The 13,924-nt window shown below is 48.8% G+C and overlaps 2 protein-coding genes across 4 annotated transcripts; both read right to left on the bottom strand.

Annotated features, from left to right (window-relative positions):
- Positions 1-126: 126 nt before the first annotated feature.
- LOC135645430 (protein LONGIFOLIA 1-like) lies at positions 127-3,348 on the bottom strand. Of its 2 annotated transcripts, none has more exons than XM_065163795.1 (4): positions 3,081-3,348; positions 1,653-3,005; positions 1,356-1,572; positions 127-1,246 (listed from the first exon to the last, which is right to left on the bottom strand). In XM_065163795.1, exons 1-4 carry the CDS (start codon positions 3,234-3,236, stop codon positions 636-638), a joined length of 2,337 nt encoding a protein of 778 aa, XP_065019867.1. In that variant the 5' UTR covers positions 3,237-3,348; the 3' UTR covers positions 127-635. The 2 variants fall into 2 exon arrangements, with proteins under 2 accessions (XP_065019867.1, XP_065019866.1); XM_065163794.1 differs by having other exon boundaries at positions 128-1,246; positions 1,356-1,581.
- Positions 3,349-10,479: 7,131 nt separating this feature from the next.
- Positions 10,480-13,784, bottom strand: LOC103993864 (probable histone H2A variant 3). Of its 2 annotated transcripts, none has more exons than XM_009414074.3 (3): positions 13,673-13,784; positions 13,231-13,359; positions 10,480-10,983 (listed from the first exon to the last, which is right to left on the bottom strand). In XM_009414074.3, the coding sequence occupies exons 2-3, from the start codon at positions 13,336-13,338 to the stop codon at positions 10,687-10,689; spliced, it is 405 nt and encodes a 134-aa protein (XP_009412349.1). In that variant the 5' UTR covers positions 13,339-13,359; positions 13,673-13,784; the 3' UTR covers positions 10,480-10,686. The 2 variants fall into 2 exon arrangements, with proteins under 2 accessions (XP_009412349.1, XP_009412351.1); XM_009414076.3 differs by having other exon boundaries at positions 13,443-13,703.
- Positions 13,785-13,924: the final 140 nt, after the last annotated feature.

Here is a 13,924-nt window from a genome sequence, read left to right as displayed (position 1 = left end):
CTATCACAAACTACCTTTTGTCATTATAGGCCTAAATGTCATTATTCTAACAATCAAATGCTATATATTAATAACTAAAACGATGTATGTATGTATATATTCTTGAATCGGAGAATAGGCATTCGAGTCGGATTTGGGATTGGATTAAGCTCATTTTAGCACAAGCAAGCCACTGCTCGTTGAGTACGCTAATGGAAGACAGATATCCACCCAAGAACAAGTAAAACAGCATCGTCATCATCATCAAATCCTCAACTGTGGCTTCCGCTTCTTTGGTGACCCTCCCCCCACCTGCGCGAAACAGAGGGGACGAGACGTTGACACAGACTGACCACATCATATGCCTCTGCCACTTCCCCACCCCAAAAGAAACCAAGTCACCGCGTGAGCGCGTCCCATTCACGACTCCACTCTCGTGGCATCGTCTGCTACAGCAGCGACCACAACTGACCGGGGGCTGCCTTCGTGGACCCCCTTTGCTGGCGGAAGCCCATCTCGTGTTGCCCTCCGCCCTACGCGCCACGAGTTTGCCCACCTAAGACTCGGTGGTGGTCGTTGTCAACAAACTTCCGTTACATCACAACCGTCCAAATTGCATCCGAGCGCTAGCGGTTTTTGTTCCTTTGTTTTGCCCTCTAGAAGAGCAGCTTGCGGCGGGGGGTGGAGGGGGCGGCGGCGGCGGCGGCGAGGTCGCGGATGGTCTCCGCGACCACGTCCTTAAATATCAGCCGCTCGATGTGGAGGACGGCGTCGGACATCTCGGCGGCGTGGCGGGCCCACCCGTCCGCGAGCGCCCCGGACATGTCCTTCCGCACGGCCCCGCACGCCACGGCGTCTTGGTCGTCGTCCGCCACCTGCTCACGGATGCGCCGTACCTCCGCCCACACCCCCCGCAGCAGCGCCTCCTCCTCCCCGCAGCCACCCGGACAAGGCCCGGGGGGGCTCGAGAAGGCGTCCCACGGGGGAACCCGGCGCTTGCGGTCCAGCATCTCGGACACGGTGTCGAAGACGACGCGTCGGTGGAGTCGGGCGGCCTTGGACGCCTCGGCGGGGCGCCGGCAGCGGCCCTTCTCCAGGGTCGCGTACACGGCGTCCGACGCCTCCCCGTAGCGGCGGGTGGCGCGGACGACGTCGCACACGTAGGCGTAGTCGCGGTCCACGGCGTCGGCCCCGCTCTCCACGTCCCCATGATTCGTCCACGCCCGGGGAGACCACTGCTCCCCCTCCCAATCCTCCGCCGCTCGATCTGCGGACCAGATTACACCAATATTCGCGTTCACGATGAGATTCGGAGGATATAAAAAAGCGTGATCAGGAAAAATACGAATCATAAAGCCAGGAAAGGCGGTGGTCACCTTTGAAGTCGATGGAGCGCTTGGAGAGGGGGGAGGGCGAAAGCGACCCTTCCTCGGCAAGGAAGGCCGACGAGTCGAGCACCGAGACAGGGCTCGGCTGCTGGTCCGCAGCGGCGACCTGCTCCGCGCCGGTGAACGCCGCGATGCTGTGCAACAGCTTGTCGCATCGATCCAACAGGCTTCGCCCCGATCTGTACTCGCCCGCCCTCGATCTCCTCTGCATCACCTGCCCACCGTCATTTCACTAAGCACTCGGAACTCCATAAACGCAGTTGAAGATAAATGTATTCGCTGTACCTCCAAATCCAGTTGGGAGGAGACGCTGATGCTGCTCTCGGAAAGGGTGGTGGAGGTATCGTCCTCCGCGGATGCGTAAACCTTCTCCTCGGGAGACGAAGGCGCCGTTGGCCTCCGGCTCCTCGGCGATCGGACGGCCAGCGGATCCGGCCCCGTCATCTTCGGACTACATTTTGGGGAACCGACGGTCGAGATCCTCCGTTGTGCCTGCACGCTCTTCTGGGTCGCCGCATTTGACGTCCTCCGAAGCACCGGTGAGCTCGGGCTCTCGGGCGACCTCGGCGCACGATTCGTCCGTTCGTTTCCTCCCCTGATGGTCCGATGCACCGGCGATATTTCGCGCCTGAGTGGCGAAGAGCTCTGGCGAGCGGCGACGGATCTTGGCGGCTCGCTCGAGCGCCGGCGCGGGGGCTTGGGTGCCGGCTTCATGATGACGATCGGAGCTTCGCCTTGGATCCGGCCCTCGTAGTCGGAGATGAGATTGCGGCGACCGGTGACGCGATGGTCCGACCGTTTAGAATGGAGGAGCCCCTTGAGCTGGAGCGCCTCCAAGATTTGCTTCAGAGTCTCCAGGTCCTTCGCCGGCTCGTCAATGCCTCGCAACCTGAGCCGCTTCTCGATCTCGCCGTAGAGGGTTACTGACCGCTTCGGCTCCGGGAAGAAGTCCTCGGCATGGAAGAAGATCTTCCGCTGGAGCGGCTGAAGCGGGGTACTTCTCAATGGCGGCTTGGCCTTCGTCGCGTCGTTTAGCCTGAAGCGGGCCAGATTGACCGTTTTAAAGAGCTCCTCGGCGGAGACCCGGGCGGCTTCCTCCGCGGCCGGCGACGGCCACGGCTTGTGGAGCGATCCTGCGTCCACGAACCCGTAGATCGATGGATCTCTCCGAACCCGTGACTCGGAGGCGGATCGCCGTAGCTCGGCCCGGTGAGGCTCTGCTCGTCCTTCCCCGCCGGCGCTTGGTAGGACACCGAGCCCCATTAGCCTCGCGACGACGCTCGGGGAACGCCGCTGCTCCTCTGTGGCCTCGGAAGCGTCAGTTTGGTTCTCGGAGCGTACCGGCACCGCCGTCCGGATCTCCCGCGGGCGGAGCTTTCCTCTCGCGTCAACCACCGCGCGGCTGTCGAGAGAAAGCCTCGGAATGTCCCGGATCCTCCAGGTAGTGCTCACTCCGTCCGTGACCTCGAATACCGGGAGCGACAGCGGAAGCGACCGCCGCGCCGGTGTTTCTGCCGCTAAGCCTCTCTCCGGAGAAGAAGGGCAGGGCTCCGGCGACGACGGAGGAGGATGGCTCTCCTTCAAAATCGAAGCCGAGGAAGCCTCCGATCTCTCCGACGGCGACGTCGATCCAGCAGTCTGAAATCACCAACCAACCGTCAGAGGACAAAACGAAACGCGTCTAAAACCGCACCCTTTCTGCCGAACCCTCACCGGCAAGGTGGGAAGGCGGTGGACAGAGTAGTGCCGCCTCCCGGCGACGCCGTGATGGCGGTCGAACAGCTGGAGGAACCCGGCCATGCACCCCATCTGCGGCTCCAGGCGCTGCACCTCGAGAACCCCTCCCTCCCCGACGACACCGGGCGTCATCTCCCTCCTCCGCCTTTCTTCTTCGGCGATGCTCCGCCGCCCTTGTCAGGTCAGATCTCAACCTCTTCTCTCGACTCCGCCTCACTCCGCACGCATTCACATGGGATACTTCAGCCTCGCATTCATTCGTTCATCGCGACTCCCGCTAAAGACCTTTTAAAGTGGAGATCGGCACCCCAAATGACGGTATTGCCCCCGAAACGTCGGATTCTAAGTGATAAGGAGGAGAGCGAGAGCATACGCCTGTCGAGCTACGGGTGAGTTTGACCGGATGACGACGAATCGAAACCTCCACAGCAGGCAGCTAACAGTCACTGCCACTGATATAATTATAGTTATAATCACAATCCACCTTATTCTAAATCACTAATTAGCATACGTGTAGTCTATATGGCAGTCTTGTAACTATACATCAATTTCTTAGCTAATATCAACGACGCAATCCGAACACGTATAGAATTAAAAGGTTCGAATTAAGCCATTTACTTTAGCTTTTGGGTTTAGCATGTTAACCAACAATCACGTCATCACTCAACTTTATACGTCACATTAACACGCGTCACGAGATCTGGCGTTGGGTAACCGTGCCACGTGACCCTGACAACTATCGCTGTCTCGCCGCGACCAGTGACACCGGTAAGGAGTCCTCTCCGGTGACCACACACGCTTTCCATATCCCCGTTCTCTCTCTCTCTCTCTCTCTCTCTCTCTCTCTCTCTATATATATATATATAGCATTTATCGACACAATATGTTCTAATGCAGCTTTTATTTATGTTCACAAGCTATTATTATATATAGGAATTTAGATGGTAGAAAATAAAGAATGTAATGAATTAGTGGTACGCATACAAAAGAAAAGAAAAGCATCGTCAGGGAAGGGGAAAAGGAGCGTTGGAGTTGATTCAAGGAGCTAATAGGGCATATTATGGATTCCATCATGAGGACACGACCCCCGTCACATTAGCCCAAGTGTGGGCTCTCAGGACGATGCCGCATGACACCATCCCACATATCTCGGGTGATGAATGTTTGAAGGTACGCTCGTTATTCGAGGAGTCGATCGTCGTGCCAAGGTCGTGTACGATCGACCTCCAGACACTATGAAAAACCCCTTGCCAACATCTGACAAGAGGCATCTAGAATATTAGCAAGCCACTAAGTTGATCTTTGGAGGGGTCTAAGTCGGGATCCCCCTCCCCATCCCGACCTAGGCCTGTACTTGGTCGACGTCGTCCCGTCCTTCACGGGACGACGTTGTACTCGGTGGGTATTGTCCCGGCCTTTGCTGAATGGCACTGTACTCGATCGGCACCATCCCAACCTTTGCGGGTCAGTGTGATACTCGTTCGGCGTCGTCCCAACCTTTGCGGGACGACGCTGTACTTGGTCAGCGCCGCCCGACCTTTATGAAATTGGCATTGACCGGGGGAGGTATATATAATCTGACGTATTGTCCTTAATATTGATGTAACTGAGAATAATAGTTAGATGGTAGATTTCCAAGATATGCCCTATCAACGTAACATACAAAAGAAAAGAAAAGCGTCGTCAGGAAGGGATGAAAAGGAGCTCTGGGGTTGATTCAAGGAGCCATATGTGTGGCTGGCTTGGAGATTCAGAAGAGAATAAAAGAATCTCGTTACCCCAAGTGGCATGAATAGACTAACCAATATGAGATGTACATAAAAGTCCAAAACGAAGACGTCACACGAAACTGTAGCATGCAACTCTCACAAGCTGTACGCCCATTGGATCGGAGAGGGGCTATCGAGATCACAATAAGAAAAATGAATAGCCATATTTCAATGTTAATCCCTTGGGGAATTTGAGTTTTAATATGACTATAATCATATTATCATGCATGCAAAGTCATCATTTATCTATCTTAATCATATCAAACTAAAAGGGTGTGAGTCTTCTCTTCCGTGTGGAATGTGCAATCTATTTAATAGAGAATCTCTTGAATCAATATTGAACATTCAACGTTTATGTAACAACACATCTGACGAGAGTAATAATTACGATAAGACTCACGTGACATCAGCTACCCCTGATGCCTCCCGTCTCTATTAACATGATGAGGCACCCGGTCAAAGCGGACCGGAACACCTACCAAGGTGCATTAACACCCTATTCAAGCTCGATCCCCCACGCCACGTCAACGGCAATGTCAGATGCTACCAGAAGTACGATCCTGCTCCCTACGGGCAAGCACATCATACAACGATAATTCTCACTATAAAAACCCTCGCGCGCCGAGGAGAAGAGAGAGGCACAAGAGAAGCAGAGACAACTTGGCTAAAAAAGAGCGAACCCCCCACGACCACTCACTAACTTGATCGTCGGAGGGGTCGGGCCGAGCTCCCCGACCCGACCTTTGTGCAGGTACGAAGCCGAAGGTCCCCACTGAACGCGCAGGCAAGGAGTTCTTGCCCGGAGGGAATAGCGATCCCATCCCAATCGGAATACCATGATCGGCCACCTCAGCAGTCGGAAGGAGCGTCCTAGGGAGATCCCCGTCATCCGGATTCGAACTAAATCGCGTCGGTCTCGAGGCTACGATTTAAGATTGTTTACACTAACAACATCGAACAGCATAAGCTGACGCATATGCTGTACTGAAAGTGGCGGTCATTATAAACGGCCAACATGGCGGGACGTATCAATCACCTCATATCCGCGTCCTCCACGGGTCCTACGGAGATGGGAGACACACCCACCGTCCGTTGTGTGTTTGGTGGGAGTCGTGCCCCGACGCACATACAAACAAAACAAAAGGCTAAAAGGACCAAATCAGGGTGCCCCATCTCCCTTGCTCGTCCACGTGGGCTGGCTGTCTCACCCCTTTCTCTTGCTCTCTCTCTCTCGCTCTGACTGTGTGTGTCACGTCACTTCTTCTTTACATGTCTCTCCACACATGAAAGGTTACAGAAAGCATGCATGGCTTTTGGTGCGTGGCTTTTCGTTGATCCCACACCCCACATGCATCCATGCAGGCACCAACGTGCACCCCTGACCACCACCGCGGCCACGTCCCCGCCCCATTGCGATCTCCTCCGGCCAACTATAGTCCAAGCTCCCATCCTGGCCGTCCGATTCCCCCCCGGCCTTGCTGCCCTTACAATAATAATGGGGTTCGATGCCCCCCCACCTTCACAAGTTCCCATGAGAAGCCGGTGATTTGAATGCGGATGCCACCAACAACCGAGGCTCACTGCACGGCTCCCAACCTTGGCACGCTCCCATGTTCTTCCACCCACCCACTCCTCTCTCTCTCTCTCTCTCTCTCTCTCTCTCTCTCTCTGACCACATTCCTTATATCTTCTTCTTCCCCCCTCGCCACCTTTCACTGCACTCTCACATTCCATTGTACCTCCCATGGAAAAATAAACTAACGTGTGAGAGAGAGAGGAGAGCCTCCGTTTGTTTATTTCTCTCATCCCCATATTTTAGGGTAAATCCTTTTGGCATTTGTGAGATATGGAGATCTAGCTTTTGATTCCACTACCGGTAGGGATTCAATGAACAAAATCTCCTTCCAAATCTAGTTAGATTTGCTTGGTACATTCTTGAAATGCTAAGCCATCGGGCTAGAGAGCTATGTCTTGGGTTTTTGTTGAACTGCTCTATGCCATTCTCTCCTATCTTATCTTTTTGTTCCGGTCACATGTAGCCAGCCATAAGACAATGCGTCCTGCTCCTGTGACCAAACGAGTCGGCTTGTTGGCTAATCTGACCTCCGCTTGTGTCGTCGATCTCATAGTGCACTCCGTGATACAAAGTCGATTAGCTTCAAGATGCGGAAGCTGTTTAGGAGAGAAATCTCCATCGCCCTGTGGAGTTACAACGACTCGAAAAAGTCATATTTTTGGATCGACCTCAAACTTCAAAATCATGCATCGGAGTTGGGAGATTTTGTAACCGGTCAGGATCCAACTTTGACACCGGTGTCTGGGTTCCATCTCGAGAGGTGGGCCCACGTCTGATCTAGTCGGACTTGGTGGTCCCAGTGGCATCATCCTTTTGGCACAAAGAATCCGTCATTTTGAAGGGATGACCCATGTGTTAGAAAGATGCACACTGCGAGCATCGTTAGTTAATGAGGAGGGGGGAGGGGGGGAATCTTTTGGGAGTGGCCTTGGGAGGCAACAACAGCATATGACTGGAATGGGAGGCAGGGCCGCAGGGGCATGTACGACTCGCCCTGCAATAAATCTGCTGTGGTTTTGGCAGTGACAACATGGGCCACTTTGTGTTGGGACAACCAATGAGGACAAAGGGATATGGAAAACAGAGGTCCCATGATTACATCACCCCCTCCCTTTGAATAATGGTTGGTCTTCTCGCTCCCTCCTGTGCTCGGGATGGTGAAGCGAAGCCAAGCCAACCCAAGCCAAGCCAGAGATTAAGCCATCCTAATTCTCCTGTTTCTGACATGGGGAGAGGTGCCCACCACCTCACATGGCTCTTGTTGGATTTGTGGATAAGAGGCAGACAGAGAACAAACTTTCTATTGGGAGGGAGTCAGAAGTGGGAATAATTAATGGAGGCTGCAGCTGCAAAACCATGAAGCACAGACTCCCGTGTTGGCAATTATGATACCTGATGTCATCTTATCAGGACGGTCACCCACACACACACACTTGACTGTGTTGGATATATATATAATCTATCTTCAGTCACTCTATCGAAGTCCTGAACCCAACCGAAGTTGAATCACAAGGTCCGAGTCGTCGAATCGACTGATCCCAGTGACGTCTCAGGTAGGTCATGTAATATTCTGCAGAGGGTGAGGACAGACAGGCTCTTGGCAGGTCATTGCATCTTCCTCCTGATGATCGCTAAGAAGCAAACACAAGGAGGACATGAAGTATCTTGAAGGTGAAGAATTGACCCACTTGCCAGTTCTGTAGGATAGGAACAGCAATCCATGTGACATCCCTTGCATCGGATCTATGCTATCACTAGCCATATGTGATCTCATACGCTTGAAGAAGAACACCATTGTTCAATGTCCATCAGAGAATGTGCACGCTTGAAGGAGTGCTATGGAAGGCAAGTTTGGGCAAGATTTCCAAGTAAAATGTCAGGCATAGAGTAGCTAACTAACTTCATGTCTCATGCATCCAGATCATTGTCCATTGTTGCAGGACATCAACACTGGAGATTGTCCGGTGGAGCCCAGATGGGAGTTACTGTGTGCATGGGGAATGCAGACTCTCTCATGCTTTACCATATAACCACAGGACAACCGTAAGACAACTGTCAGCCTGCGTGGATACTGATTGCTCCCATCCAACCAATAGGAAATAGACAGGTGTGCCAACAGCAGGGCCTCCTGCAATGGGGGACACCAAAAAGAGAAGTCACTCATTTACTGGGGGCTCTGGGGTCATCAGCTCTCAATCAGTCGAGCTGCCACACCTGGCATCTACTCGGTGGCAATGGTAATAATGTCAAGCAAGCAGCCACTGCTCGCGAGACCATCTGCCTGCAGATCAGCTGTGCTAACACATTGCCATGTTCCAGAGTATGAGTTGATCCCATGCAAGAACGAAGCTGCTTCTGCTGCTCACCTTTCCCGGCCCGTGTCTGTTTAGCAGGAGGGTGTTGTCGATTAGATTCTCAAGTGAGTGAGCATCAGGAAGCAATGAAACCAATTTGCAGGACCATCAGCGGGCTGCATGTCTTGCAATGATGCGCATGCTGCTTGCTGCCCCCTAAAGCTTCATGAATTGGATGCTATCCAGGGATGAATGGTCCCGACGGGCAGAGACTCTTGGGAGGTAGCCGATGGATAGGGCCTTGTCCATGGGCACCTCACTCCCAATAATTCATCTGTACTGTTTGATTAGTAGGATTTACCAACTAAGGGGTTGATGAGTATTACTGCGCAGCTAGCAGTTTAAATGCCGTTTCAGATGACATCAGTTGATTGTGCTGTGACAGAGGCAGGACAGGCATTGAAAGAGAGTGAAGAAGCATGCCGCATGTCCTGGACTGATGAGCCTAGTACCTTCAAAGGCTTCATGGGCTTGGATCTTAGCTGAGCATGATGGTCCCACAAGTCTCCTACTCCCAGGAGGCGCGTGGCAGCTTGCTCCCAGTGACCTCCTCGATGTCAGCCCAACTTACTGCTGAGCCCCACGGCCCCACCCCCAATTCCCTACTGGTAAAAATTCAAAGTCGACTCATGTACTCTTTCAGAAGATGTGAGCTGGATAAAGAAGAAGGATTGCATTTGCATTAGACCGCTGACAACCAGACAATAAGAAATACAATGCACAAAGAATCCACTTACCGTCGGCTTTGAATTCTTTGAGACGAGCTGTAATACACATCGGTATGAAGTGAGGAGATACAATATAGCCCCACAATTCTGCCATGTTCAATCAATTATCATCAGGTTGGCTTTTGTAGTTTGTTTCAGGAACATATAATCTGACAGCTTCTTCTACCTTGTAGGTACACATCAATAGATGAAAAAGGAGAGGCCCAGCTTGTTGGACCTAGAAAACAAGAACCCTGCTAATTCAAGAGTTAATTTCTATGAATCTAAAACAACACAACACACTTGCGAGCAAGAGTAACTCCAGAAAAACCAGAATGACATTAAAACACCCGAAGATAATGATGATCACATTTAAATATAAACAACAATTCACATAATAGATTTGATGGAGAAACATTAAAAAAAAAAAAAAGGGCAGATATGAACCCACTATTTTTCTTTTTCAACAAGAGAAAAACAGATCAACTAAGTAGTGCAAACCCAAGACTAGTTCTCCATGACAAGTATGATAAAACCACATTCTATTTACCCCATGGTAAAAGACCAAAGGTTATCATAACCATGTTATATCTATAAAAACTGGTCCGTGAACCAATATTCTCGTTTACATTAACAATCAACTAGCTCATAAAAAAGCACATCACGTAAATTCTCCTCGGAGATCATCATGAAAGAACAAGCATTACCTAAATAATATAGAAGATATTAAAAGCACTAACCAGGTATAAACAGAGTGCCAGATGTTACCATGATTTTCCTTCGGATCTACAGGGAAAACCAGAAGATGATAGCTTAATGTACGGAATGAATCCTGATATGAGACGGTGTACATCAATCTGTTGACCGCCCCAAACCCATGCACCTCGCACCCCCCTCATGACTTGAACGCTTACCTTTCAATCCTTTAGCTCAAACCAAAATTCTGTAACATAAATTTCTGAGAAGTAGTTGATGTTAGCATATATGCTAAATAAATATTAAAGCTAAACAAAAGTCTTGACACTGGCGGCTAATCCCAGAAAATCTAGTAGGAAGACAGTCATCGTTTTGCTCAAATAATCCACTTTAGGTTTCACAATTGAAACAACAAAATCACTGATCTAACGAAGCACACGTATCCACTAACTGCAAATCCATCCAACGAAAATGACACAGTCACTCTTTCGAAGACTTGTTAATGAGGGACTTGTGAATGTGGGGGATGACTCCACCACCAGCAATAGTGCCCTTAATGAGAGTATCAAGCTCCTCATCTCCTCGAATGGCTAGCTGAAGGTGGCGTGGAGTGATACGCTTCACCTTGAGATCCTTGCTCGCGTTCCCAGCAAGCTCCAACACTTCTGCTGTCAAGTACTCCAATATTGCTGCTGAGTAGACAGCTGCAGTTGCTCCAACCCGACCATTTGCTTGAATCCTCAACTTCAATTGCCGATGGATACGGCCAACAGGAAACTACACATATCATCAGTACAACAACAATAAGAGGCATGCAAACAAGGCATCTTAACACATGCAGATGCCAAATCCAACCAAAAATTTAGCACCAAAAGGTTTGCTTCCCCATTTACTTGAGAGCAACCACTATCCAGATAAATTTCATTGACCTCACATGGCAATCACACATTGGATTGGAACCTTCATACAAACTCCCCATCTTTAAATAGATAGGACCTACCCTCAGCTGAACCACTGTAATGTGATTCCTCAACTGAATAAAGATTAACATGAAACTAGGTCGACAAGGAAGAGCTTGGTCAATTAGTTACGAAATAGAAGTTACATAAACAACTTTTGAAATGAAACTGATCTGACAATGCTCCGATTTCAGGAACAGTACTACAAAAGCACACGCTCTCTTACTAAAGGCAAACAATTTGAATCAATCGAGAAAACTATAACAAATATTGAATAATAGTACACAATCAAGTCTATTCATCTAAAGTGTTGCTATCGTTTGGGTAAAAATAACTAAAAAATTCGTTTTCAATAAATATTCATCAAAATAAATGTCCAAACAATCAGAATTTCATTCAGAAACACAAACCCAAAAGAACAACCGATCGCATTACAGAATTGCATCACTACCAGAACAACATTTATTAGACCATTCGACAAAACTTCTCATGACTAGCCCATCCAAAAGAACTTTTAATACAACGAGAGAACTTTGTTCTTGAATGACCCATTCACAGTCAGAATGAACTGTCGAAAGCATTTTACATATGGAACAATAAGTTAGCCCAAGGTGTTTACGGTTATGGCTAGCTCAACATCATATTTTCCATAAGCAATTGCCTAATAGCCCCAGCAAGTAGCTAGGCAAAAGACAAATCTCATGACTTTCACATCGTATGACTGAACCATCAAATATGCACAAATTAATAGAAAAACATGCATATATACACATGTACATACTATATTGATCTATGGAAAAATTCTATGATTGCAGAATTACATCTGTATGCCACAATCTTGCAAGTGTTTTCAAATATAAATGCTGTGACAATAAAAGTCAAGGCACATTAAAAAGTAAATTGATGGGGACATGTCCTTACAATCCAATTGCAAAGTACCATGTAGCACAGGGTAACATGTCAATGCAAAAGAGCAACAGTCTCCTCCAAATTCATCAGATACGTTTTCATTGGTCGAATTAAGTCAGTGGCCCCATCAACTGAAATGACTATGGCTCCGGATTATGAACCATTAAAGATCTTATCATTAAGATGATTAATCAAAGAACAAAAGGATCAGACTCCAAGGGGAGAAGGCACCACAGATCAACCATATTTTCTACAATGCTTCCCTCATGTTTGACTAAACAGTGGAGGCAATAAACGATTTGATATAATTCTTATAACAGCATGAAATTATGCTCTACGCTCCAATTCAGTTTAAGGATTATAATTCCAAGGATAGAAGCAATAGCCCATGTATGAAATAGAAACGTTGTTATATCTACAGTGTCTGGCTGAAATAGGGATAAGAGAAGAGTACGAATACAAAAACGAACAGGCATATGGAACCTCAATAAAGGAGGACAGAAGAGGAGAAAAGGATTAAACTAGGAATTAAAATGTAGGTATAATTAAGTTCCACCATGTCACATAGAACCTGCATTAAGAATTGGCAAGCTCAACGTCACAAGGATACTTTAGTTGACAATTTCCTGAACGAACTACAACTTCTATGATTAGTATCACTACACCAGGAATACCTCCCAACCAAATTAGACCCCATGTTCCAAACCACTTCGAACAAAAGAAAGTAGCGGACACAAAGATTTTCCTCACTGACTACGACCTAAGCTTATCAATAACAACACTTCAAAATTCCCTAACCTCTTGTTTGTCTGGGTGTGCTCAGGTAAGAGAGAAAAAAAAGGAAAGAGGGAGGCAATCTCAAATGCAAAAAAATAAGGCAAATAGTTACCATATAAGAAAATCTTTATACCCATATAAAGCAATGATCTTATATGAATGACATTAGCATTCCAGTTATCCAGATCCCTCCCAACACAACCAACATCACCAATCTTTCAAATGTAAACAACACGTTTAATAACTACAATTCCGGAATCAGTACCAGAATAACTCGACAACAAGTAAAGAGACACACAAGTAAGAAACGGTTCCATGTAATTCGCCAATCAAATCCGACGGCGGAGAAAGAATATGAGGCAGATCAAACCGATCTCACCTGCAAACCGGCTCGGGCAGACCGGGATACCGGCTTCTTCTTGTCCTTGTCCTTGTTCGCCGCCGTCGTCTTCGCCGCAAGGAGCCCCTTCCCTCCCTTTCCCGCCATCTCTTCCAACTTCGCAAAACCCTAGCGGGCATCGACCAACACCCGATCAAAACGAAACAGCCTCAAAAAGGCAAAGCAAAACGCTAAAAACCCTAAAAACCCACCAAGAAAAACTCGTTCAAAAGAAAACCAACAAGAAATACAGGGGTAGGACAGAAGAACCCAAACTCCGTCCGCGAAACCTCCAGATCTGGTCGCAAAGAGGGAAGGGGCGAAATGGTAGGCCAGATCAGAACCGAAGGCGGAGAAACCCTAATCGATTCGAGCGCAAAACCCTAGATCCGAAGCACATTAAGAGGGGGAGAGAGAGAGGTAGCGCAAGGGGGAAGTTTACCTCCTCCTCGTCCTCCCGCTTTCTAACTTCGAGGGGTCGAAGCGAGCGTGGCGTTTTGTACACACGATCACTCGAACGGATAGGAAGACGAGGGCGTAAAAATTACCCAAACTAGCCTCAACTTATCAGTTAATGACAGAAAATATAAAGTGCGTGTAGGTGCTTAGAGAGTATAAAAGACGAAGGGTATGATTGGGTAATAGAGTCAATAAACATTTCGATGACCAAAATAGCCTCAACCGATTACGTTTC

This window comes from Musa acuminata, chromosome BXJ3-8 (assembly GCF_036884655.1).
Source record: "Musa acuminata AAA Group cultivar baxijiao chromosome BXJ3-8, Cavendish_Baxijiao_AAA, whole genome shotgun sequence".
Lineage (NCBI taxonomy): Eukaryota > Viridiplantae > Streptophyta > Magnoliopsida > Zingiberales > Musaceae > Musa > Musa acuminata.
Note: the sequence above shows the minus strand (reverse complement) of the source record. Positions and strands in the feature narration are given on the sequence as shown.

What these genes read in the sequence shown, in the direction of transcription:
- LOC135645430 (XM_065163794.1), bottom strand. Translation starts at nt 3,236, where the DNA reads ATGACGCCCGGTGTCGTCGGGGAGGGAGGGGTTCTCGAGGTGCAGCGC. An exon ending in ACCGCCTTCCCACCTTGCCG is followed by an intron (nt 3,006 to 3,080) that starts GTGAGGGTTCGG and finishes TGGTGATTTCAG; the next exon opens with ACTGCTGGATCGACGTCGCC. An exon ending in CCTCCCAACTGGATTTGGAG is followed by an intron (nt 1,582 to 1,652) that starts GTACAGCGAATA and finishes GACGGTGGGCAG; the next exon opens with GTGATGCAGAGGAGATCGAG.
- LOC103993864 (XM_009414074.3), bottom strand. Translation starts at nt 13,338, where the DNA reads ATGGCGGGAAAGGGAGGGAAGGGGCTCCTTGCGGCGAAGACGACGGCG. An exon ending in CTGCCCGAGCCGGTTTGCAG is followed by an intron (nt 10,984 to 13,230) that starts GTGAGATCGGTT and finishes TGATATGTGTAG; the next exon opens with TTTCCTGTTGGCCGTATCCA.